This window comes from Camelus dromedarius, chromosome 18 (assembly GCF_036321535.1).
Source record: "Camelus dromedarius isolate mCamDro1 chromosome 18, mCamDro1.pat, whole genome shotgun sequence".
In the NCBI taxonomy this organism is placed as follows: Eukaryota; Metazoa; Chordata; class Mammalia; order Artiodactyla; family Camelidae; genus Camelus; species Camelus dromedarius.
This window is the reverse complement of record NC_087453.1, coordinates 8,233,671-8,260,132: the sequence shown is the minus strand read 5'-3', so window position 1 is coordinate 8,260,132 and position 26,462 is coordinate 8,233,671. Positions and strand designations below refer to the sequence as shown.

The window sequence follows — 26,462 nt, the reverse complement described above, 5'->3', positions numbered from 1 at the left end:
TCAAATCTGGCACTTATCTTGTTCTCCGCTGAAGTAGTGTGTGTCTTTACGAACAGGCAGGCATTTGGACCAGACAATACAACTAGAGGGAAAAAAGGGGGCAGATCTTTTTCTGCTCAGATCTTAAGAGGGGACAAAGAACAGTCTGAAGCAGACCCTTTACTGCTCAATGACAGGGAACCAAAGTTAGGACAAGAAAATGTTTCAATGTGCTGAAAAGGGAGAGAAATCTTAAGTGTTTACCCAGGCTCGGTGACTCATGGCCACAAGGAAATGTGAAGGGCAAAAAGTTCTCTGAAGTATGTTTTTCCTATTTAAAATCTACAGAATTGTTCAGTCTACAGTTATAGACCTTCTCTAATCAGAAGATGGCAGATTGGCAGCTTTTATTTCCATATTATTCCGAAAACAAACAGTAGCAACGACGTTCTTTTAAAATGGCTTTTATTGAGACACTTCCAGGGCTTCTGCAACATTTCTAGTTGGGGATCTTCCTCATTTCCAGTTCTCAGGGGGCTAAAGTCTTCTGAATGCCAACAAGGCCCACTCCCACCATCTCAGCAAGGAAGCACGCTCATCTGTCTTTGCTCGAATGTCCAACTAGGAACGCCCCCCCCCCCAATTATTTTGCACAAGTTTCATTAGTACTCCACGTAGGACTCATAAGCCCAGGCTAAGTTCTTCCTACTTGTTAATTAGGAAGGGTAATTTCAAAACAAATATGCGATGGCTTAATTTCAGCTGGTATTACTGTTCTCAAGTAAGAGAAACAGACTTTCTCAATGCCAGGTTTTCTAACTTAGTAATTTGTAACATCTTAATTTGGGGACATCCCATTCTAAATGTTAGCTGGTGTCCACAGAATTCACAATCTACCTCTAAAACAGACTTAAAATAGCTCCACACCAGCCCCAAATGCACAACTTATCCTTTTAGGGGTAGGTTTGGTCAAACCTCAGGTAAAGCAGCATCAACAAGATGAAATCTTCTAGAAAGTCTTAGAAGTTATAGAAACCAACCACTTTAGAACTCTTTAGGCCAATGTCCCTGAGAGGCAGTGACCTCTGCATGGACTGGAGTATCTCATCATCGTTATAATTGCCAAAACCGCTGGCCTAATTCTGCCTTCTTACAACTTTCCAGTCTCTTGGTTCAAGTTGCTCTTGGGAAATCTATGCACAGTAAACACACCATACCAGCTCCTTGCAGCTTGAAAGCCCTCCAAACGTGATCTCCAAAGCCTTTTTCTTAATAGCAAGATGGTCGAAGAGTTTTAACAAAAGCAGAGTAGTTGCCTGTTTAGTACACTTGCTCCCATTATAAGATGAAAACTAACATTTACTTCATTTAGAAGAAAGAACACCAGGGCATTAAGATTCTGCTTGCAAATTAACGCTAATTTATGTTTACATCCTTTTATCATCGAGACATTTACATATATAAGCAGGCTCCGGTCCTTAACAAAAGGGGAACTGAAAAAAATTCAAGGATGTTTATTTTAGCAGTTTAAAAGGAAAAAGACAAAACAAAACCAAAGGTTTTATAACAGGTGCCTTGAGAGAAAGCATTCCTCCTGCCAGTGGCAGATCTTGATCTTCCACAAGTTTCCTCAGCGGCTGTGGCCTCCATCTCTGATGGAAGAGCCACGGCATCAACTGGCACAAGACATAGTGGACACAGAGGACTGTAATGTGTAATAAAGCAAATATTTACATTAAGCACAATACAGCAATTTATTTAGATGCGTAAAATGAATACAAAGGGAAATAAAGACCACAAAATTATACATACTACAACAGTGTGTCATATATTAGATGGTATAAATGAAGACACCAGGGTGGTGTTTAACTAAAGATAAAACTAAATATCCAAAAGGCAGCACTCCTTGGTTTGCTGCTTCAACACAACACACTTTCATACAGATCTAAAAGGTGTCAAAATTAGTAGCTGCAAAGTCAATTCTTGCATGTGATTTTAGCTTAAAAGATTTCAGAAAACATCTGAAATACCAGTTTTTGTTTTTGTCAGCTGTAATGTCATGGATATTCAGAACAAGAAAAATTCTATAATACAAGAGAGTCCAGATATATATCTTATGTGGCTGGCCTCTGTTGTGAGATTGTACAAGGATATGTGCAAAAACTAAGTCTGTCCCGAAGTCCACACTAGGGTAGTTTCAGGCTTTTGCTAGGTCAACTAGATACAGCATTTATTACACAGCAAGGGCAACACTAAAAAAACAAACAAAAAAAACCCCAAAAAAACAAATCTATGATGGGTACACAATAACAATATCATAAGCATCACTTGAATAGGTCTAAAAGACTGTACAAATATACATTTCAACTATTCAGAATGAATACATGAAAAAAATCGATTTCCCCAAAGTCTACTATACACATTGGACTGGTAGCTTGTATGTTGGCCCTACACTACCATGTGAAGCGAGAACGCTTCCCAAGGACATCCAACCAAACATTTTACAGAGGGAAAGAAATGCTGAGAAGGCAGATAAAATAAACCTCTGCTTTTCCTCCTGTGTGTTCATGAGCCACCAAGTTACTGGTTTTTCACATTTAGTTACTGTGTCGTCACAGCACGTTCTAAAGCAAGATCAGCCAATCACGTGTCACAGACTTAGAAATAACCACTGGGATCACAGTGGCCACATGTCCCCACAGCCTGATGACCCAGCACTCAAAAGGCAGTACCAGTCAGAATACAGCTTTGCAGTCATTCTGAAGGAGAACAGAGTTCCAGGCTGCAGCGTTTGTCACTGACTCCGGAGAACCTGGCACTCAGGCCTGTTGGCTGCTCAGTTTAACTCCGGTTAAGCTGCCGTGCATGGGCTCAGCTACTCCATCAGTCATGTTGTCAAACTGCTCCCCGTCCTCACTGTCAATTGTGCTATTCTGCCACTCAATCTGTGGGTTGGATAAGCGCTCATCATTTTCAGTTGCATTCTTCCACTGTGACTGGTCCTTGGACCAAAACCCTTCAACTTTTCCATAGGAACTATTCTTCCATTTCAACTGCTCTCTGTCACCTTGCATGGTAGCCTTTTTTTTGGCAGCTGGCTTACTGCTCCTTGCATCTTCACTCTGGGAAGACTCATCGGACCAGGTTCCTGGTTTCATTTCACATGGGTTGTCCTCGAAGTCCGACACTTGTTGGGAACCAGGGCCGCTCTCAGACGGAGAAGCACCATCTTTCCACTCAACGACATCGTCTTGGTCAACCTCACTATCAGAGGCATCAGGCATTAGTTTGGTTGGTTCCTCAGTCAAATGAATAGTTTCATATTTTGAACCATCCTCCTCTTTTTGGTCTAGCTTCTCCTCAGATTCTAAAGCATCCTCAGAAATTACCTTCGGTATGTGTTCCTCTGGGTTATCATTGGGGATTTTAGGCTCAACTTCAAAAACAGGATCAAAAGGGCTACCACTTCCATTGGATTCTTCTTCCAAATTTTCAAAACTGTCAGAGGAACTGTCATCTTCCTTCCCAAGGTTGAGCTTCTTGTCAGCAGTTTTACTAGCATTGACTCTGGAATCCTTCTCATCATGATTTTCAAATAGCCACTCAGCATCAAAATCCATCTCATGCTTAACCTTGTTTAATTCTTTCATGTTGAAACCCAGTAACACACCAGGCTTGTATTTTTCACAGTCTCGGACACACTTCTTCCTCTTGTTACTAAAATGGGAAGCAATGTCACTCTTCCACAACCATAAACTGGCCGCCAGCTTCTCAATCTCTCTCCTGGTGGGATACGGTTGTTTGTTGAAGTATTTTGTTAGGAAGCTTTTCCTGGCTTCATAGGAATCATCTTCATGACCCTTGGGGTCTAAAGCTAAAACAACAGGCTCCTCAGGCTTCTCTTCAAAGAAGCTGGGTGAATCACTATCATCATCTAACTTTCGCTTTTTCAGCAAGGGAAATTCCATTTGCTCGTAAGTGCGCTTCACAGGTGCCAGGCCTGGTGACTGGTTAAGCCGAGAGGGTGCATTCGTCTTATCTTGGCCATTCTGGGTCTTTCCAACACCCCTGCAGTGAACTAGATGCAGAGTGATCGTCGAGGCGGTCATATTGCTGGTATACACACCAAGGCAGTGGATACATTTGTAGGTGAGCTTTTTCTCCACTGGGTGAACCGTCTGAATGACTTGGTGCCTCTCTCGTAAGTGATGTGCAAGTGCATCAGATATGGGTCCTTTCAGGATTGAGAAGCAAAGAGGACAAAGGGTTTTCCCGACATCTTTTTTATAGGGCACTGCAGCTTGAGGTGAACTTTTAACAGGGATATCTGCCTTTTCCTGAACTTTTGGTTGTGGCTTTGGGGGGACTGGAGGGTTATTCTGGGCATGGTAAGCAACAGATTCGGCAGGGGCATCCCTCAGGTTGTATGTGGTTACAAGGAGATGGATGTTAGTGTGACTACCCTGCTGCAATGTCAAATCAAAACTCAGAGTAGAATCTGTTTTAGGTCCCATCTCTTCATCAATGTGAACCATCCGCATGTGTGCCGCCATCTTTTCCACATCATTGAAGGTTGAACGGCAATATGGACAAGACAGACCATGAATTAACATGTGGTTGAGCAGAGTGTCTGTGGGCAGATAGCGATTACAGTAGAGGCATTTGCTAGTAAAGTTGTGTATTTTCATGATGTAGTTGGCTACTGCTGGGACTTTCTCAGCTTTATGTTCTTTTTCGAAGTGCACGCTATAGACATTTTCAGGAAAAAGCTCATTACAGATTGTACATATTTTCCACTTCTGAGTTGAAGAAGTATTGGGCGGGGGAGGGCCAGTGGCAGCTGCAGTAGGTTTGGAACTGGACTGACCTAATACTCTGGATGCCTGTGACTGGGAGAGGGAAGGAGACTTTAACTGGCTCGATGAGAGAGAAGAGGCATTTGCAGGCTGCAGGGAGTATCTTGCTGGTGCCTGGGACCTCTGCTCTGACCCAAGCCCGTAAGATCTTCCGTTTCCACTTGGAAGTAACTGCTTCACAGACTGAGACTGTTGAGGGATGGAAACTGGTGCATTGCCACTGAGACCCAGTCTCATTGACTGACCAACGCCATAGCCCTGGCCTACAGATTTGACCCCATAGTTGTTCTGCTGTAGGTGAACATTAGACATCATGTTCACTCCTGTAGAATTTAAGTTAGGCTTTGGTATTGAGAGTCGATTCACCATCTGCTGTGACGGCAAAGACCGGACGTTTCCAGAAGCAAGGGAACCAATTCTTGATTGAAGTCCCATGCCTTTCTTCTCTTGAGGTTTGGGAGCAATTAGCATCAATGGTTTGGATCGGGGAACCACCACATTTGTGTGCCCAATCATGGCAGTGACCTGATAGCCTATGCGTTCGTGGTCTTCAATGACATGTTGAACCAAAGCTTCATAGGACTTTGGCATGAAAAGGCATCGCTTGCAGTGAATACTACCCTCTTCCCGGGCATTTGAGCCTAAGGGGACTGCACCATTGAGTGATTTTTCGCCTGCCTTTGCTATGTAAGGTGCCGCCACATGTTGAAAATGTTCCCTGTAAATGTGCTTCCTAACTATTTCATAGAGAGGGTCTCGGTAAGTGCACTTCTTACAGTAATAAACAGCTTGCTCTACACTGTCAGCCTGCTTAGGTTTAAGGCCATCAGTTTTGCTTTTATCTTTGAAAGTGCTGAGGCTGCTACTTGGTGCGCTGGCGTTTGGAGCATGAAATATTTTAATGTGTGTTTCCAGAGTCTTTTTGTCTGCATTGAAGGTACAGTAGGGGCAATTAAGGAGAATCCTATTTTCAAAGTCTTCACTATGGACATTCCGGAAATGACTTTTGTATGCAGAAAAGAATTTTGAAGAAAATGGACAAGCACTGCAGCAAAAAGGTTTTGTCCGATAGTCCTAAAGAAAAGACAAAAACTGGAATCAGAATGCCACTTCAGACAGGCAGTAACAGGTTCTAGGTTTTTCCCCAGTCTCAATTTTAGAGACATAATGCTATTTTTAGAACCAAAACTCTGTGTTGCATTGATTTGAGTATAATTTTTTTCCTTTTGCAAAATAAATTTATGGGCCATAAACTCAAATGAGAAAGCTGTTTTAAACTACTTTTTTGGTATCACACTGTGTTATAAATAAAAACTCGATTCTAAGTTCTCCCTCCAAGTTTTTAGAAAAGATAAACAAAAGACAAAGACAAACATTTTATAGTTAGAAAAGACATGAATAAGCCAGGTGAAATCATCTTCACTCCATGACTCAGTAAACTGCTGAGGGCTTCAGATTTACTATATGGTAAAATTCAGGGCCCAGAGTGTTACAATGCACTTAAGGCAACAAATACACCTTTGATCCTCCCCATCATGGAAAAATTTTCATAGAAAAAAGGAACAACTTCAAAAATCTCAAACATTTCCCCCTCTGATCGAAGTAGAGTGCAGTATTCAGATTATACTGCAGATCAAAAAAATTACTGATTTGAAAAGTCAGCTTTTTTCTACAAGCCATGCTATTCCTTCTTCTCAAGCAAGAGCAGCTTCAAAAGAAGTAATGAAGTGATAGCTGCTTTGATTCAAATTAAGAAGTTAAATAAAAATTTCCTATAGACTGTGAGGAGTGCAAGGTGTTAAAAAGCCTATAAAGTAAAGCACTGCAGAATATACTGATATCAAAGAGCAACTGCCAGAACCATGCTCATTAACACTTGTGCAGTCGGTCCTTTGAAGAAAGTGAAACACAAACTTGGCAAGAGGTTAGCTCTTTTCCCTAAAAACTTACCTTGTTTCAGATACTGGTTTGAACCAAAATGAAATACTTCACTTTTCCTTTAGTATTTGTGAAACTGAATTAACTAAATGGTGTGTCCCACTGGAAAGCTTTCGTATTTTAAGACTGCTGGTTAATCCCCTTCCCTGGGGTATCAACAAAAAAGAACCAGATCACTATATTATCAAATTTCTGAGGTGGAGTTTAAAAGTACTGATTCCCTGCCAAGTATGTTCTGATAGATGAACAGATCAATAATCCAGAATCACAATCACTGCTGAAATAGGGGATGGTATATAATTCGTAGAAAAGGAGACACCACCTATGACTCCCTTTATTTTTGTTATGTTGTCACCTGTTGGTATTTGTTGGCATTGCTGGTGCCTTGGACTATCTATATCGTTTTTAACTCCAAAAAAGTTAAGCTCTGCCACCCTACAGAGCCACCTATTCCATCCCCCATGTGCTAGCTGAGGCCACCCCATAGAGTCTGCATAACAACATAGATGAGTAAGAAAATGTAATGGAAGAAAGAGTCGTGTCTTCCCCTCTCTAGAAAAAACAAGGACTGATGGATACCCTAGGTGAATAGGATGCTGGAGGGAACATTTTAGAATTAGAAGAGAGCCAAATACTTTTGGCAGGGAGGTGGGAGGGGGACTAGAGGGGAATGCTGGTATACAGTGGGCTTCACAACCTTTAAGTAACAAAACTTTCTATCCTTACACTTGAAGTTTCAGTACAATGACAGACAAGAACAAAAGTTCTTCCTAGCTTTCCCTACCTCTTAGGAAAATATGAAATCAATTTTGACACTTCTCACGATAGGATGCTGGCTCTAAATAATGCATCACTATGAAAGCTTTAGAGCAGAAAACGGAAGGATGCAGCCTTTTGGGGAAGTCTCCCATGTAACTTACCTGGTTTTTTGTAAGTGAAGGGTCCCATAGTCCTACATCCTCCCATGTAGTGTTTTTCAAATAAAAGTCATTAGGTTCAAACTGTTTAAAGTCCTAGAAAACAGTGAAAGAAGTTTACAAAAAAACATGGTATCAACTCTAGCCCAAGTTTACATACAAATCCTATTTCTTAACTAGGACTGGACAGATGCACAGGAAAATCAACTCCACAGAGAATTAAAACTAGGAGTGATAAAGCCCTTAGTAAATTCAAAGAAAGGCATACGATGTAACACTGAATATTTTATATCAACCAAATAGTCCCCAAATGATCAGCCAAGTTTTCAGGGAAGTGGCTGGAAGTTGTAACTAAGTAAAAAAAAATTCAGCCACATATTAATACCAAAGCACCCTTCATAAGAGTATTGTAACTCATCAGTTATAGTACTGGAATGGAGTATATAAGATATCAGCGTTCACTTACAGTACTACAGATGTGATATTCTGGTTCTGTGCAAAAAAAAAAAAAAAAAAAAGTCTTTCGTGATGGGGTTTGGGAGGGGTGGAATTGGACTCGGAAGAAAACTCAGGGTTTCTTAACCCCCAAAGGAGGAAATCTATTCAAAGAAAGCAACTAGTGTAATATTAAATTTAAATTTATACTCTTTGTAAAAATTTGACCTCCCCAAGCCTGAGAAAGGAACATAAAAAGTTTTACGGTAAAATTCCTCTTGTTCCTAAAAGGTTTCACAGTTCAGTATGGGGAAAATCAAGTACACATCAATTCCAGAGTACGTAGTGGATGCAATAATGGGAGAAACAAATCAAATGCAGGATAGAAAAGGCACCTCTAACATTTGCATTGTTTATTCTTGTGAAGACTACCCCACTGCATATTGAAGTACATGGACTGCTGCATCAGGCAGATCTACCTGACAGGACTTGAGGGGTTGGAGAACGAGTGGAGTGAACTTCCACACCAGGGACAACGTAACTAAAGAAACCTTTGAGAAGCTTCCATCTTCATGACATACCCCTAGAGTAGGATTAGTGGGAATCAGGAAAAGAAAACTTGTTGCATGAAGGAAACTGCTTTTTTTTTTTTTAAACTTTCGATTCCATCCAAACATTTACTGAGTGCCTATTATGTGCCCAGCACTGTGCTAGGTGCTAAGGAGACACAGATGGACAATGTAGTTATGGTCCCTGGCCAGCTGGAATTTAAAGGGCTAATGGGGAAAACAGCTTTAACATTTCTTTTTAATCAGAGCTTTTTGGTCAACAACCACAAGACTGGAGTAATGAGATCTGGAAAAGGAGACCACTGCACTGGCTATCCCACAGGGCTATTATAAAGCACACAGAATAAAAAGGCTAGAAAAACAGTTTGTGAAGTCCAAACTGTTACACAGGGGAAGATAATAGTCTATGATGGGTCAAAAGGGCCAACAAATGCTCAAATCCCAAGGAAAGACAACAAGCACCCAAATCACCATGCCTCAGCAATCAGAAGATCAACCAGAACATTCAGGCGTATCAGAGCGAGAACAGGCTCTGGAGTCCCACAGACAGACCCTGCCACATGCTTAGCTATGAGGTGGACCTGTTTACTGGTTCTTCATCTGTAAACTGGAGATAAGAATTCCTATGCCCCCCCTGGGGTTGTTTTAAGGATTTGCATTGAGAGATCATTTTAAAGCACCTAGTAAAAAATATCTGACATGGTACGTCCTCAATGGTAGCTGCTTTTGCTTCAGGATGCAAAGATGAAAAAGCCCGTTTTAGGGAGAAGGGAACAAGTTAGGCTAATTGAGAAAGCTCTGGCAAAGCTAATGCTGCAGTTAAAATTCAGAATCACATCTAAGAATTAACGATCCTGGCCACTAACACAAAGTAATGGATCAGAAGCTGAGTCATGTGAAAATTAAAAAATGACATGCTACTTACTTCTATGTGTTCTTTACAGTATTCCAACCCAATGTCACTAAGTATTTTTTTCACAGTTTTCCGGGCTTTTCTTAAACTGCCAAGATTGTTGACAGGAAGTTGGAACATAGTTTCTATTGGAAAAAAAAATTTAAGTCAAGTCAAAACATGTACAACTTGTAATATTTACTAATTCCGCTGATGGTAGGATCACAAACCCTGGCCCAGTCTGACAAAAAAGGTGAGTAGATACACTTATCTAGCATGTTCTGCATACTTAACGCAGGCAGGCAAAATAAGTGCTCTCTGATCTTTTCTATTTTTAACAGGACATTCTATGTTACAGATAACATGAATTTAATGTGGCACAATTCTGATTAAAAACTAGTTTGGTGATGAACTTATTTAAAGTTGAGAATTAGGTTAATAATACCAACCGATTATTTTAAAATCAAGTGTTGAGTGCTTTTTCTCCTTGTGATGTTGAATCTCTGAAAACAGAAAAACGTTCACCATTTCAGCATCATTACCACATAATTTTGAGTGCCAGGGAAAAGAAGTTTTTGTTGTCTGGGTACTACCCTGCACATTGCTATAGTATCCTTTAAAGTTTTTACTTCTGTATGACCCAAACTAAAGACACAAATGGTTGTGTAACTTGCCTGCCAGCCAGTACCACACCTGGGCAAAGGCACTCACTTATGGTCACAGAATGAATGCTGAGATGGGGAAAGCTGGGGACTCAGCATCACAGCAAGTAATAACTCTTACTGACTTTAGGGGATCTTTTTGAAAAATGAAAAACCTGTATGTGTGTGTGAGGGAACTGAAAAAATTACTTAAATGACCTAATACATTAAGGTAGAAATTTAGGTCTACTTTCCCAAGTTCCTTAAAAACAAAGGTTAAGAAAATAAAATTAGTAAAACTTGGGCAGTTGAGAATTAGCATGGCTTCCAATGTGACTATAAATGTCTCTTAAAAGATAGGGTAAGAATTTATCATCGACTTCAGAATCCAAATAAATTCTGCAGGACATAAAGTAGCTCTAAAAATCAAAAACACACAGAAACAAAATCCAATGCACCAGGAATTAAAATTTAGTACATGCAAGTCTGGTTTTCTAATTAATAAAGGCTGTTAATCTATGATATCACTACCATTTGTAAACCACAATCATGAAGTAAACCAATCCAAATGTAGTATCTGTTACCTCATTTATATTCTAATCCAAAAATCAATATTAACTATAAAAAAAAAAAGAGAGAGAGAATGAAAGCCTACCAACCTCCCCCCAACTCCCAGCAACTTCTATAAATCCTAAATCTGGATATGTTACCAGAACTTAGAAGTCTCAAAATATTCCGTATGAAGTACCAATGTGTACTTAAAGCCAAAAGAGGAATGCATTTCACTGAAACACACTTATCCTTAAGCTGGAACTCCTCCTAGCTATGAAGCATGACTATGGTGTCCTCTGCACTCTCCATTATTCCTTGTGGAAACGTTATTGCTAAACCCTTTTCATGGTTCAAAACAATTTTTTTAAACAATTTTTTTTATCAGTTGCTTAATAAACTGATTTAAAAAAACTCTCCTAGGTTCCCATAAACTAGGCCACTCAGAGAAAACCACCTGATAGAAAAATGTTTCAGAAATACAGTGTCACAGGCTAATTCTGAAGAGACTAGGCATAAAAATGAACGCCCATAGATACCCAATTCTGAGAAGAGACATTTTGTTTCTCCATTCATTTCATAAATGCTCCATGAGCCAAAATCCAGTTCTTTTGGAACTTCCTACGTTAATCCTTCACTTCAGAGCAAAGACGGCAACAGGCAGCCATTACTGGTTCTCCCTGCCTCCTGGATAAGCAGCTCAACGTCTCAGCAAAACAAATACAGATTTGGAAATGTCGCCACCACTCTACACAGAAAATATCCAAGGGAGTCAAACTGCAGCTCAGGATAAAGGAAAACACCCTCGTATAGAAAATCTGCCCGCAGCTAAGTTGTTTTAAGACCTCCAAGCGAAAGACCCTCACTGCTTCACTATACCCTGTTTACCCACCTACAGTTCTGAAAAAGTAATAAGCTCATAAGGGAGCTTAGTTATAAAAAACTAGTAATTCATAAAAGGTATTTGATACATAGAATAAATCTTGAGTTTACTCATGTGAGCTGAATTAAACAGGCTTAAAAGTAAGTGATACTGCTTACTGGAAAATGCTGTACAAAAAATGGTTATGTGTTTTATGATTAACTTGGGTTCCTCCTAGCTAATGCGTACTTAGAAAGATGTAGAATATTTTGGGTTAAAATTATAACTGTCTTCATAAGCAGAATTCTGATATTTCTAATGATCTTGGGGAAGTTTATCATCTGTCGCCTGCCCCAGGTGGAAGTACCCTCCAGGGAGGCCATTTCCAAGATTTTGTCCACCTGAGTGAGAATAACACATTCATATGTGTTAGCATCCTCAAAAGCATTTAGATTCTTCTGGCTTTTTGCTTATTAAATAAAATATTTTTCTTGGTATACAAAACAGGTACCTAGTATTAGGAATATAATAAGCAAAGAAGGCTTCCTCTTACTTCTGACCCTCCATTTCTTGTGTATACTTCTTGAGCTTTTCTATGTCTGTAACAAGCCAAGGTTCCTTGAAAGTCTCCAACAAACTCTATCAGTTAATGTTAGAATTATTATAGATAGTAAGAAGAACTCAAGGGCCCTATGTTTCCCCCTCCCCCCAGCCCACTGCTTGCTGTTAAGAAACAACTTCAAATCAACAGCTGCTTCCAGGATTCATTGATGTTATCTATTTGATTCTTGTTTAAAAACACTCACAAGAATTCCTTCTGGCTTCCTCCTCACCTCTCAAAAGTCCTTTGAACTAGAAATCTGGACAAGGGGCCTAATACCTCAAGTGAATAACTGAGGGATAGAAACAGATTAAATAGGAAGTTGACTGCCTGAGATTAAGGGCACTTTTGAATAGAAAGAAAGCTAAAAACAAAATAATTTACAACCATTTTTCTTAGGGAGGAAGATGCTTTACAATAATGTCAAAATTTGTCTAGAGATGAGTACTGAAAAAGAATGCAGAGGGGTAGTCTTATTTTCTCTCCAGATTTGTCCCCAGTGGCTAAACCTTTCTCCAGAGGCTCCTTGGCTATTAGGATGGCCATTCTCACCAGGTCAGCACCACTATCCCAATACCAAGAAGAACTCCCTTTAGCCAAACCATAAATTTCTCAGTTAATGGCATAGAAAAGGGGGAAATATCCAACTGACCGAATGAAACCACTGTTCAGCAATCATTTTTGAAGCACCTACAGTTTGCCCATTAATGTGCTCAAAATAGAAAGTTGAGCAGGACAGTTTCTCCCCTTCAGCAGTCCATCACTTCTAGGGTACACAGCAGGCACTGGGTCACTGGAGTAACGAAGATGCTTGCTTCTCTCTGCCCCAACTTCCCCTCGGAACCACGCCTGCCACAACTCTTGTGCTATCAGTTAGGAGGCCTTTCCACCATCAGAGCTGAGTACACATGACTTAGGTTAACCAATTAGTGTGTTCTATCTCTGCAGACACTGATTAATACAGACTTGGACATATGCCCCAAACAAGGCTGATAGTGATGATGAAAAGAATAATCAGGACCTGCCACTACATGGAGAAAAGCATAGAAAGACAGAAAGGGAAATACTCCTGTTGACATTGTTTAGGGTCCTCAATCCAGCTATGCCTGAAAGACAGCCCCCTTCATGCACCCCTCCCCCAAACTTTTCCTAAACAAGAACATACAATCAGTTCTGCAACCAGAAATTCTGGTAGACTCACTGGGCAGTGGGACACAGAGAAGGAAGTGAGTAAGAGGGAAGATGGGGAATTTTACGCAAAATAATTATACTTGTGAGTTGGGTCTAGCAGGAAGAATAGGAATTTGTCAGGAAGGTATAGTTATTCTGAAAGAGGCTTTGGACCTTGGTTTCATCAATCAAAAACAAAAACACTGTATGGAAAGAATTAAACATTTTCTAAATCTAAAAGATTTTGGGGAAAGCTCAAACCCATTAATAATGGAGTCAACATTTCCAAGTGTTTTATTAACAACTGACGTTAAGTAGCTTCTGGTTAAATTAAGCATATGCCATCTGATGAACTAGACTTAAAGCATCAATTTTTGAGAATGATTTAAATTCATTGTTGAATGATTCAGCCATATTCCTTCCTATCAGTCTTCACAAATTATACCCACACCTACTGATTAGGGCCAAAACATTAAAGTTTTACTAATCCTGGCCAAAATCCTACTCATGCACTTTCCTTAGAAAGCAAGAGTCAGATGGAAGAAATGAAAATCTGAAATTGGTAGCCAGAGGCTACAGATGAATTAAAACTATATAATTACATGTAAGACTGATCAAATACATGTACCTCTTTCCTTTCCAAATACCAAAAGCAAAAACACTCCTTTACTCTGGTAAATAAAGGCAGAGAGAGCCTATCTCATGAGGAAATATCTGTAGGCTGAATCTGTAAGGGGAAGGATGATGATACAACATCAATGACTGTGAACTTTATTTAGGCAAAGAGATTGTTAACTGAGAAACACAATTATAATCATTTATGAAACAGCTCTGCCAAAAGGCTTGTGTGTAGTCAGGTACTGTATTTAGTTTCATCTGGGTCAGGAAGATGGAGACGGAACCCAGCAGATGACAGTGCTATTTTAGCAGGCTTAAGGCAAGGTCTGCAGGACCTGAGGTACCAATAATCAATGGGGCTTATCTGTGTATGGTGGTTCCTCTGCAAAGCCACCATATCAAGGACAGCATCATTCAGTCCCTGTTTTTAGGAAAAGCAGAAAGGCTTTATTATAACCATGCCATCAGGAAATAAAAACAAAAACAACAAAAAAACTGTAAAACCCAATCCTAAACCTTTGACCAGGGCACAGATAATCAAGCCAGGAGGAAAAAAGAAAAAGAGAAAAAGAAAGAGGAAAAGAAAAAGAAAAAGGAAAAGAAAAAGAGAAAGAAAAAAGCCTCCAAATCAAACTTCTACAGATTATATTTTAAACTACCGTGAGTATGGATCTAGAGTGATATTTTCCAAGTATGCAAATTCTTCATATTTTTATGTGCATTCTTTTATGATATTTCAAGTTCCTAATAAGAACATATGGTGCTAATTTAACATGCCAGAAAATACAGAAGTAAATATGATGGTATGTCCTAGTTTCTATCACCTGCAGGCATAACTCTGCTACCTTTTAATATTTGGGAACTGAAATCTGAACATATATCAGAGTGACAACTGATGCATCAGTTATACTAGTGAATGCAAATCAATAATTTGCATTAAAAAAAACATGTCCAACACTGCATTGAGCTAGACAGATACTTCTTTCTGGTAAAACTGAAACGTAAGTTACTTAATCTGAATAGTGGTTTCCAATCCCCCCCCCCACCGCCCCGTCTCCTTGAAGGAGTGAAACCCTTGTTTCTAAAGAAATCTTACTTGAAATATAAAAAAGATAAAAAGTGGAGCGAGAGGCTCAGGTTAATGGAAAGAGGAAGAAGGAAAAGTTCTGTTTCCAAGTATCTCTTTGAAATAGTTGCTTGTCTAAACTAAGCTCATACATAATGCAAATTTACAACAAGATGGCAGACTAATGAAACAGAATCTGGACCGAGTGGACAATCAACCAAAGCAGGAAGTTTGATGGCTATTTATAGCAGAATTCCAACAGTTCACCGAAAATTTCCCCTGAATATAGTTAGTCTGATCAGAATAAGGTGATAGGAAGCCCACAGTAAGCCTAAGGATTAGAACATAAGTTTATACTCTCTTCTTTTTAAACATTCCTACATTAACGCTGTTAAGAAAAATACAGTCTCTCTGGAAGCATCTTTCTGGTAAGGGATGAAGGAGGGCATCAGGTTGGAAATGATGCCATTACTCATGTGAACGAAAAATACTGCAAACCATATCAGTAAATAAAGAATGCTGAAGCCATCAAGTCATCAGCCCCCAATGAAGACAAACCTGCAGCCCAGCCCCTGCAGCCACTCACAATGGTGCACTCTGAGGGGACTCAGAATAATAAGGACAAGATACTGGCCATAGATAGCTAGGTGCTTGTCAAAGGAATGAATTCAATGAATCGAAGTGTTTGCTTCCTCGCATACATAGAAAAGCACCGAATTCTTTAACTTTAGATGTCTGTTTTTCTTTAGATAACAAGTAATCTTTTACTGTTCCATCTACCTGGTCTTTGTTGTAAAGCTCCTATATATCCCAGCTCCTCCCCTACCTCTTCGGAGCAGTCCCTCAGAGCGATCTGAGAGGCTGTCATCATGGATAGAGTCCTCCAGCCAAATAAAACGTAACTCAACTTTTAGACTGCGCCATTTATTTCAGTCGACACTCATGAAGAAAAAAGGCAACATATTTTCTAAGTTAATAAAAAATTAGGAAGACATTGAAACTACTACAATATAAAGAAATTCATTTCTGGTACATCATCAATCCAAATTAATATGTAAGAGATTCAGACCCTTGATACTTAAAGTATCCCAATTAATGCTGGTAAAGTATTTATATAAAGCTCTTATAATCTACACTGGCGTTTAAGAGCCAGATATTTGAAGGTTTAAGTTTTGCTATTTTCTAAGAGGTGCAGGCATTTTAAGAAGATTCTCAAAAAGAGAATCAAAGCATCAGTTACTTCACTGCAACCCACGATGGCACTTTAAAGAAAAAAATTTTGTGATGTCTCTGTGGAAACACTTTGGACCTGTTAAGATAAAAACTACTTAGGCAGAAAGAAAACACCATTCCCAGATTTCTGCACTCTCTTTTCCTCCTGCTACCCCCTCAGCAACATATTCAGTGCCTGTCAATATCACTCATTGAGTAAAAGTGTGGTCAATGTAAAGCACTTTCTTTTTATAACCAATAACTGTTTATCTTTCCTGATTATTCTGAGATCCAAAGTGATGAACAGACACCTTATTTGCTTTTCAGGATGTCACTAGCCCCACATTTAAATTAAACCAGTTGTAAGAAGGTTTATGTATCTATTTTTAAAAAATGAACCTTGGAAAGCCTTTCTAGAACAGCCCTCTCATGAGCAAGCACATCGAGAGCCTGGAGCTTGCATTCAGTCTGGAAGCAATCACCCTACTCAATCTTTTCTAAAACACAGTCCTGAACAGAAGCAGCTTATCTTTCAATTTCCTATAAGCCTGGACAAAAGACCTTCCAGATGCCACAGGCTTTTCACAGAAAGGCAGCTCGGTCTCCTCCCTTCCCTCTTTTCCTCAATCCCAGATACCAGAGAACAAGCAATTGTCTGACTAGCCAGCGGCAGAATGCTCTTACGGATTAGCAGATAAAACTGTGCAGCATGACAGAGGTAAGAAAAGAAAGTTTAGTCTCCTCTCTGTCTTACCAGAAAATCTGCAGTAGTGTTGAGGCTAAAAAGGGGAGTATTTGGAAAGCCCTGGAGGTTTAGACAAAGAAACTTTACCAATGAAGACATATTTGTACCAAGAGCTAAATCTGAATAATGAACATCAATCAATTATGCTGCTTAGGATAATCACAGAAGAACACTGTTAAGAAAGCCAGGAAGCAGGCAGGAAATGTAACCAACTTCTCTTTTCTTCTGTTCTTAAACTACTAACTGCATTTTTACTATTCTTTCAGTTTAATAAAAGAAACCCAATTGATTGAGTAAAGTGTTAAATATAAAACTGAAAAAAGAACTTTCAGAAAAAACTTTTTTCCAAGTTTTTAACCAAATCAATTATTAAATCCCTTATAATTAAGTTTTCATAACTATTTGCCAGATAGACTGTATTTATGCAGGGCAAGATGAGCATTTACCTAAATACAGCATCCTGTAAAAAAATGTTTTTATCACAGGAATACTTTTGGCCACTTTTGGCCATGAACGATGTGCGAATCCCTTCCACAAACAACCTTGCTCTTAAAGACTTGTGTGAGGGAAGCACAAACCCCACCAGGCAGTTCGTCCCACACTGGACAGCTCTGTTCACAAGTTTACTTTTCACAATGCTCTGTAACCTGCCCAAGCTCTCAGTTCAGCTACAGAAGTCTCATTACTTAGCCACATTAACAACCTTTCAAGTTTTAAAGACGTCCTCTTTCCCTCCCAAGTTTTCCTTCTTCTCCCCGTTAAACATGCCCAGTGCTTTTCACCATTCCTTCTGTTCCTGCACAAGCCAATCTCCAATGAATGGGCTCCAGTGTGACAATCTCTTTGGGGCCTGAATAAACTATTATTCCAGATGTAACATAATCAAGTCAAGTGGGACAACATTTCTCTGATTCTGGATATTACTTTTAAATTAATGCTCCTGCAAGGTGCATTTGTGTTGGTGGCAGCCACTTCACAAATACGACTACGATCAACTTTTTTTGCACGTGTGTTGCCTTTTTCAATATTAGCTGGTTTAGTTGGTGAGAAAAAGATACTCTATTCTGAATCCATGTCTGGTTAGAAAAGAACTATCAACAATCTTTAAGTATCTCCTCAATTGAAGGGGCATGAGCATTATGATTCCAAAATGAAAAACAAATGTACAGGCCTTAGGAAAGACAAGAGATTGCGATTCCCATTCCAAATCAAAATGTCAATTAAAATCAGTCATGAAAAGCAGCACTTCGAATCACTGAAAAGAACCTGGCGTTTGCCTAATTTAAACTCTTCTCATTTTACAGATCAGCCACTGAGGTGAAGCAACGAGCCTAAGGGTGATAGATGAGCTTGTCAGTGACAGAGCTGGGTCTCAAGGTCATCTCCAGATCTAGGATGCAGTGTTCTTCCCATTGCTCATGCAGATGAAGCTCTGATTGCTGACATTAATTAAAAGTAAACAACAGCACGTTATGTTACATACATACATCTGGAAGTGCCAGAACTTCAATACCCAAGGTTAAGATAACCATAAATGATTCAGCCAAACCAGCTCAAGTGGTGACAGGGAGATTAAGAATATGCACACATCTCAGATCAGATGTTCTCATCATATCCAGAGAAGAACTGAAACAAGAGCGCAGCTGTGAGACCACTTGCCCTGAAGTGTTAACATCACCATGGATGCCAACAGTCACTAGATGGTCATATCTGAAGGGGATCTTTCTATCCAAATTGTAATGGTGTTATCTTGCAAAATGAAGACCACAATCTTAGTATCCTTAAATAAATCAACAGCTTTTCAAAAAACTGATGTAGTTTTCCATTATCAATACTCAAAGCATGTTCTTCTGAAAACTGCTTGGATAAACTAGAGGCTTTGGTGATTTTTTTTCCTAAAGGGCAGGGGTAGGCAGGAGACTAATCTGCTCTCAATTATCCCTCAGGCTCCCCCACCTCAAATTCCGACCATTCTTGTTACAAAAGCAACTGAGAAATGAAAACATACACCCACAGAAAAACGTGCACATGAATGTTCTCAGCAGTATTCATAATATCCAAAAAGGAAAAATAACCCAAATCTCCACCAAGTATAAATGGATACATAAAACATGGTATATCCATACAATGGGATAATGATTCAGCCATAAAAATAAAATACTGATATATGTTCCAACATGATGACCCCTGAAAATACTGTGCTAAGTGAAAAATGTCAGTCACAAATGACCACTTATTATATGACTTCATTTATATGAAATGTCTATAACAGGCAAATCTCAGAGACAGAAAGGAGATTGAAGTTGCCTAGGGCTGGAGAAGTTAGAAAGTAGAGGGTGACTACTAATGGGTACTGGATTCTTTGTGGGGTGATGAAAATATTCTAAAATTAATTGTGATGATAGTTGCACAACTGTAAATATACTAGAAAACACTGAATTATACACTTTAAATGGGTAAACTGTATGGCATGTGAGTATCTCAAGCTGTTAAAAAAAAGCAATTAGGTCTAGCGCAAGATTACAAAATACAAATTAAGGCGAAGAGCACAAATAATTCTACAAGACAACAGTAAATGCTGCGGTATATTTATCCTTCCAGATTTTTATACACACACAATTTTTAAAAAATGTAATCTATGTATTTTAGCATTTAGTCACGTAGCAAGAAAACCAATGTTACTTGAAAATTTTATAAATTATTTTTATTTTAAGAACTATGATTTCCTGACTGGGACATTGTGCTGTACACCAGAAACTGATACACTGTAACTGATGGTACTTCAATTAAAAAAAAAAAAAGAAAAAAGAACCATGCTTTCCAATATGGCACAACTAGCCACAAATGGCTGTTAGGTACTTAAAATGTGGCTACTCTGAACTGAACTGAAATATGCTTAAAAATTTAAGATTGATTGATGTAAAATATACACAACATAAAATTTACCATCTTAAACATTTTGTGTAAAGTTCAGTGGTATTAATGACTTATATTACCATGCTACCATCAACACTACCCGTTTCCAGAACTCTTTCCACCTCGCAAAACTGAAATTCTATCCCCTTTAAACAATAACTCCTCATTTTCCCCCTCCCATCTGTACCTGGCAACCACCATTATACTTTGCCTCTATGATTCTGACTACTTTTCAATACTTTACATAAATAGAATCATAAGGTATTTGTGTTTTTGTGACTATTTTACATTCCCAACAGTGCAGTGTTCCAATTTCTTCACATCCTCACCAACACTTGTTTTATTGGCCATCTTCTTTGTAGAAATGTCTATTCAAGTCCTTTGCTCATTTAAGACATGCTTTTAAGCATAAAATATACTTGGGATTTCCAAGACTTGGTATGAAAAAATACAAAATATCTCATAAATACTCTTTCAAAATTAAACCACTTGAAATGATGTACTGGATTCAAAAGTTATTAAAATTAATTTCACTTTTTATTTTTAGAATGTGGCTACTGGGACAGATGAATCTCAAAAATATTACACTAAGTGAAATAAGCTAGTCACAAAAGGACAAATATTACATGATTCCACTCAAACAAGATACTAAGGGTAGTGAAATTCATAGATAGGAAGTAGAAGGGTGGCTGCCAAGGGATGGGTGGGGGGAGAGGTGGAGGGGAAAATGGGGATTTACTGTTTAACAAAGATAGGGTTTCAGTTTTGCAAGATGAAAAAAGTTCTGGAGACGGACAGTGGTAATGGCTGCATAACAATGTGAGTGTACTTAATGTTATGGAACTGTATACTTAAAAGTGGTTAGTTAACATGATAAATTAACTACTATATATATTTTGCCACAATCAAAAATAAAGTAAGAAAAAAGTGGCTACTGGAAAATTTAAGACAACAGTAGTGAATATGGAACCAGATAAGGCTGCTTGTAATTTTATCAGCATGGCAGTCTGGGTTCAAAATCAGAGGCATTTATCACTGATGGGTCTCTCTGCCAAAACTATCAATATTAAGCACCTGTTAAGATTCCTTTGAACAGGACAGAGCCTCTAGAAAGTTCTGAATACAACAGAGTAACTTTGAAAGCCTTTACAAATTTCCAGACCATTTTGGACAATATTAAATGAGTGACTCTATAATAATATATTCATGGCTCCCACACCGTTAAGTACCTAAAAAAAAGAATTAGTAAGTAGAGTTCACTTTCCTGGCAAATCTGCTCCACTCCCAGAGGCCAGGAACAGAGGAATATATCACCTTTGTCAACGTTAAGGCCCCAGTTCACTCTGCCTTAATAGTTTAATACAGCTTGGGTTACTTTAATGAGCAGCTCAGTTATTTTTTTGTTTCACAAAATTGAAATGATTCCAGAGCATGTAGCAGCAGTACAGAAATGATTTTCACAGAATTTTTATGTATTAAATTTTAGGTTTCTTTCAAATAGTTACAGGATAGAACTGTAAAAGGGAGAGGTCTTGGGAAAAATAAAATAAGAAGCCTTTTCAAAGGTATCAGAATGGTGAAAATTGTAATTTTAGCACTTTAAGTTTTGGCTTTTTTCATGTTGGTGATACCAAACCAAGAATCTAATGGGAAATTAGCTTGGTTTACCACAGTATCAATCACCAAAATGATAATCACAATGTGACTGAAAAGCTTCAATTTACTTTAAATGCTCATCACAGGTGATCTCAAGAGATTTAGTAAAATATGACCTGAAATTGTAATTGATACAACTGGTAAAGAGGTATTTATGTACTCTGTAAGTTACAATCACTATGGATCATTTTTTAGCAGAGATTAATTTTCCTGATCTCAACTGACAGGCTAAACAGAATCCTTAAAATATGAAAGAGGACAAGGATGCCATCTTACTAGTCAAAGCAAAGAAGGTCCATTAAAAGGGCCCTGTTTTTTCCCGCTGCTTTATCTCTAGCATCTTCATCCACCGCTGGCACATAGCAGGCACTCAATAAATGAAGAATGAAATGAACAGTCCCTGCCTACAAAGGGCTTACAGAGATGATACCTCACAAATGTATACAGGAAAAGAGGCAATGTGTCACAAACTAAATGCTCTAAGGCTTCATAAGAAGGACGAAGCAGGGGCTGTCAGGAGAGGGTGGAAGTAGCTGTCGCACTGGGGCCACTAAGTTAGGTGAAGAATCTGCATTCACTCCAAAAACAAACAAACAAAAAACAAAAAAACACCTTGCTGGCAGTTTCAGAGATGGGAAAGCAAGGAATTTTAGGGACTACTGCAGAGTCAGAATGGCTGCTATGTCAAGTTTCCAAGTAATGACAAGGCTGTAAAGGCAGGCTCGGGATAGGGCAGAGGCCACCAGTGTGAAGCCAGTCTGCTGCGATGTCTGGTGACACTGAGGAGATACTGCAGATACTGAGGGAGAGCAGTGACAGAATTTTAATGGCACTCTGAGAGAATTAACCTGGTGTTACTTGGCAGGTTCCATTAAAAAAGGTCTAGAGGAAATAGAATAAAAGTAGAAGAGTGGATACCATGCCTAGCCACTTGTCAGAATCACCTGAGAGAGCTTATATCCGTTCCAGACCAACCTACTTAATCTGAAAGGTCTGCAAATTAACCAGAGCCTTAGGTATAAGGTAACAAGATACCGAAGTGACAGCAAAAGGAAGGGGGAAAAAAAGCTCGAGCAGAAGCCTATAGCCAACAACAAAGTTTGTGTTTTCCAGTAGGACTATACTGTTTCATGGACAAAAACATCTATCAGCCACATGTAAAATTTTTCATCCTCGTAACTTCAAACTTCTATAACAAGAAGTAGGGTGACACAGACAGTAGAGCTTTCCCTGGCTAGAAAAGACGGTATGATGGGTGATAAAGAATACAGCTCTAGAGCTGGATAGATCTGTGTTTAAATCCTAGAACTGCTCTGTGACTCTACAAATGTTACTTAAGCTCTGGAGGTCTGTTTCATATGGTACAACCAGAAGGACACCATTCCACTGTTCAAATGTCAAAAGGATTAAATAAGATGATGCCAATTAACACTTAAAGCAATTGTTATTACCTTAAACCAGATCAGATCCTGGAACAATTACTTACAATGAAAATTATGAGATCATACCAGGATATATTTTTAAAAGCACAGACTATTGTTATTCCTGAGCTGTGACTGCCATACATCTTCTCCTGTACACAATATAATGTGATTTCATACTTAAACATAGTAGTATTTTTTACACAATACTTTATGTTTGTGTGAGACATTCATGTTAGAGTTAGCATATTCTTAACTTTACAAATTGTGGCACTTACAATTGTTATACAATAGAACATTTGCAAGTACCCAAAATAAACCTAGGTGGCTTAGAAATGTTTAAGTATGATCCAGATTTTGAGTATTAAAAATGTATTATATATAATATTTGGCTTACTCCTCTTTTAAGAAGACTTTCAGACTAAAACCCTAGTGCTTACAAGCAGGAACTGTTATGGTTGCTGCTTATCCTGTTACTTTTTGAGTATTTAGATTTCAGACAATAATCCTAGCTGTGACCACCAAAATTCTAGAACACTAATGGAACAAATGATTTTCAGCACGTACTTCTCTGAGTGTTCTGAGACTGTAAGATGTATAAAGATGGCAGGAAAGATGACACTTGAGGGATAACATGAAAGCTGACCCTTTATCAACTTTACAAACTAGAGTTCACACAAAATTTCACTTGGAAGGGGAAAGATGCCTCACTGCTTAAAAAAGTAAAAATGATTGAGAATGCCTCTAACACCTCAATCTAGCCTTAGGGAGTGTGAGATGGGTAGCATTTCCCATTTACTCCATTTTAAATAGGCATTTCAGCAAAGCAGGGACACACTGTGGGGAGTGATTCCAACACTACGCTGCCTACAGAAGAACTCCATAGGCTTAGGGCTGCTTGCTGTCAATACAGGTAGACAATCTAGCTTAAGAGAAATGTGAAAAAGGGAAGTCAATTAATTAACAAGCAGGCCTAAGAGGACATTCAGATATGTCCATTTATAATCATTCCAGAAGCATGCTATTGGTCTTCACATCTAAATGAACCAAGATAAAATAATTTCCCCATAGTAAAGGGAAATGTTGTTTTCTCACCATTCCTGAATAACAGAACATGTAATTTATTTGAATAATCTTTGCAAGTTTTTCTAAGCTATCTTCTAGAGCTAAGGCTTGGCAAAAGCGTTATTCTTACAGCAGGTTTCATCACTTGATGGCTCAATCCTTACACTTTCCAGAGGTTTTATTTATATTTTTCTTGTCCTTTTTAAGTATAATTGATCACAAACCAGGATTCTAAGCACTCCCTGCATTAGGACACACCCAGTCTCAGTTCATCTCTTTCACAAAAGCAAGAATTCTCAATTGTTGACTTCAACTTACAATACCAATTTAAAATTCTACTAATTCCACTGTATTTCCACTAGACAGAAATACTTCAGATACACCAGTTTCAAAAGAGGCCACTCATATGGGTTCTCAACTGCTGCCAGCTCCCATCAGAAAAGGAAAGATTTATAGATTTTCAAGGGAAGCACAGGTTTCTACAAGCTCTTAAAAGAAGCATAGAGGGTTCAGGAAAAGACAGAAAAGGCAGAAGAGCAAAAGCCAGCAATTATCTAAGCCAAAGTACCTGCTTAGAGGAGAGAAGGAACAAGACTGCCCTAAACCAAAACACTGGGAGAAGCAATGGACCATAAACAAACTTTCTTTTTTAGATCCTTATACAGGCAACTCCAAACTTTATACAGTTGCTACTTCAACTAACTACCACCAGCACAATTTTCACCCATAAAGAAGCTAGTTAGCTTCTTTTACTGCAGAGCCTACTTGGGATCCTTGGGTGTTAGCTGACACACAAGCACAAAATATCACTATGAAGTTATGAAGCACTCATTTGAGCCCTTATTAGCCAAACAGCTCACAGGAGCAATATAAAAGCCTGTGTTCCAAACAGAGACCTAGGAACCAGCCCAGACATCTCCCATGGCTCACTTCACCACTGCAAGTGGTAGTGTCTTGATTTCCCCACTTGTGAAACAAAGACAGTCCTGAGAGAATTGAGAATGGTTTATAAAGTGCTTAGAAAATAAAACAGACACACCATCAATATTATTTTATAATACCATAAAAGCCTGCAAGAGGGCCTTTATGCTTATAGCTCATCCTTATTAAAGGCACCAAATCATATGAGAAGTGACACATAAACACAACCCAAAGCTAAGTAAGTCAATTACAAATCTGTACCCTAACTGGAGAGGGAATTAGGATGTGGAAGGATTTACTTTTTAAGGGCTCGTCAAACAATGCAGGAGTCTCTTACAGACTATGTGCATGTTTTAGAGTCATAACTCAGTCTTAAACTGTGGCATATGTTCAGGGCACTCTTCCCTTGGTAAATCTGTCAGAAGTCTTTTATGCTCTTCTCTTAATTTCCAAACCTTTATTTCTGGAACAGTGCTAAAATTCTTGAGATATCAGGATTTCTCTAGCTGCTGTCTTGGAACTAAGCCAGGGATCAATAAAACCAAGGGGGCTTTAGAATGCATCTCAAAGAACTAAAGGCAGAGGACAGGAATGCATACACGGAGATGAGAGAACCTAGAACTGAAATAGTGAAAAAAAATTGCATTTTACACTTATTAGAATAGAAATGTGAGCTCCTCAAACAAAACTCACTTTACATAGTTGTCTCACATTTTATCTGCAACTTCTTATATGTGTGTGTGTATATACACACAACCCCCCCCCACACCCCCATATAATCAAGTTGAGATACATACACACACACACACACACACACACATATCCAAATTTGAGAAGCCTGGTAATATGCAGAGAGCCTTCTCCTTCCAGTGAAGCAGAATACAGATTCTCATTTAAGCTGACCCCTAAACTGGAAGACATCAAAGGTCGGTCATGACCAAAATAAAGATATAAAGGGTTCTAAGACACTAAGAGACTGACGGAGCACAATTATCCTTTCCCTCACTTTCAAATTAACAGGATCAAGCAAACAAACATTAAAAAAATCATGAAGTCACATGGAACTGTGGCCACTCATGCTGGGCAAACTATGGGTGGCTTCTCTTACAAAGTGTCTCAATGATCAAGGTGGAAAGTGCCAACATGTAAACATGAAACAGCTTCTCCATTGAAAATATCAATTCAGTTAATTAGTGTGGGGCTTTGGTTCATACCAGTTTCAAATGCCAAGTTTCCAAACCAACAACATAAAATGGACAGCAGTGATACATACACACCAGCAAAATACGGCATTTGCTCCAGACTTACTACACAAGTTCTTATGAAACTAGGGGAGGAACAACTTTGCAAGTTTATGTGATACTAATAACACATCAAGCTCTGTGAATCTAACTATAATTACATTATTTATATAAAAAAGAAACATTTTTCTT

The 26,462-nt window shown here is 38.7% G+C and overlaps 1 protein-coding gene across 4 annotated transcripts in view; it reads right to left on the bottom strand.

The window, feature by feature from the left end:
- Positions 1–1,478: 1,478 nt before the first annotated feature.
- ADNP (activity dependent neuroprotector homeobox) overlaps positions 1,479–26,462 on the bottom strand; it is a 30,099-nt gene continuing 5,115 nt past the window's right edge. For 3 of the 4 annotated variants that reach the window (XM_064496982.1, XM_031433617.2, XM_064496983.1), the window contains 3 exons: positions 9,620–9,732; positions 7,694–7,786; positions 1,479–5,909 (listed from right to left, as the gene is read on the bottom strand). In XM_064496982.1, the coding sequence (XP_064353052.1) occupies positions 2,799–5,909; positions 7,694–7,786; positions 9,620–9,727 (3,312 nt within the window). In that variant the 5' untranslated portion in view covers positions 9,728–9,732 and the 3' untranslated portion in view covers positions 1,479–2,798. Of the gene's footprint in view, positions 5,910–7,693; positions 7,787–9,619; positions 9,733–10,035; positions 15,059–26,462 lie in introns of those variants that run through there. The other variant, XM_010978665.3, reaches the window with a different exon arrangement.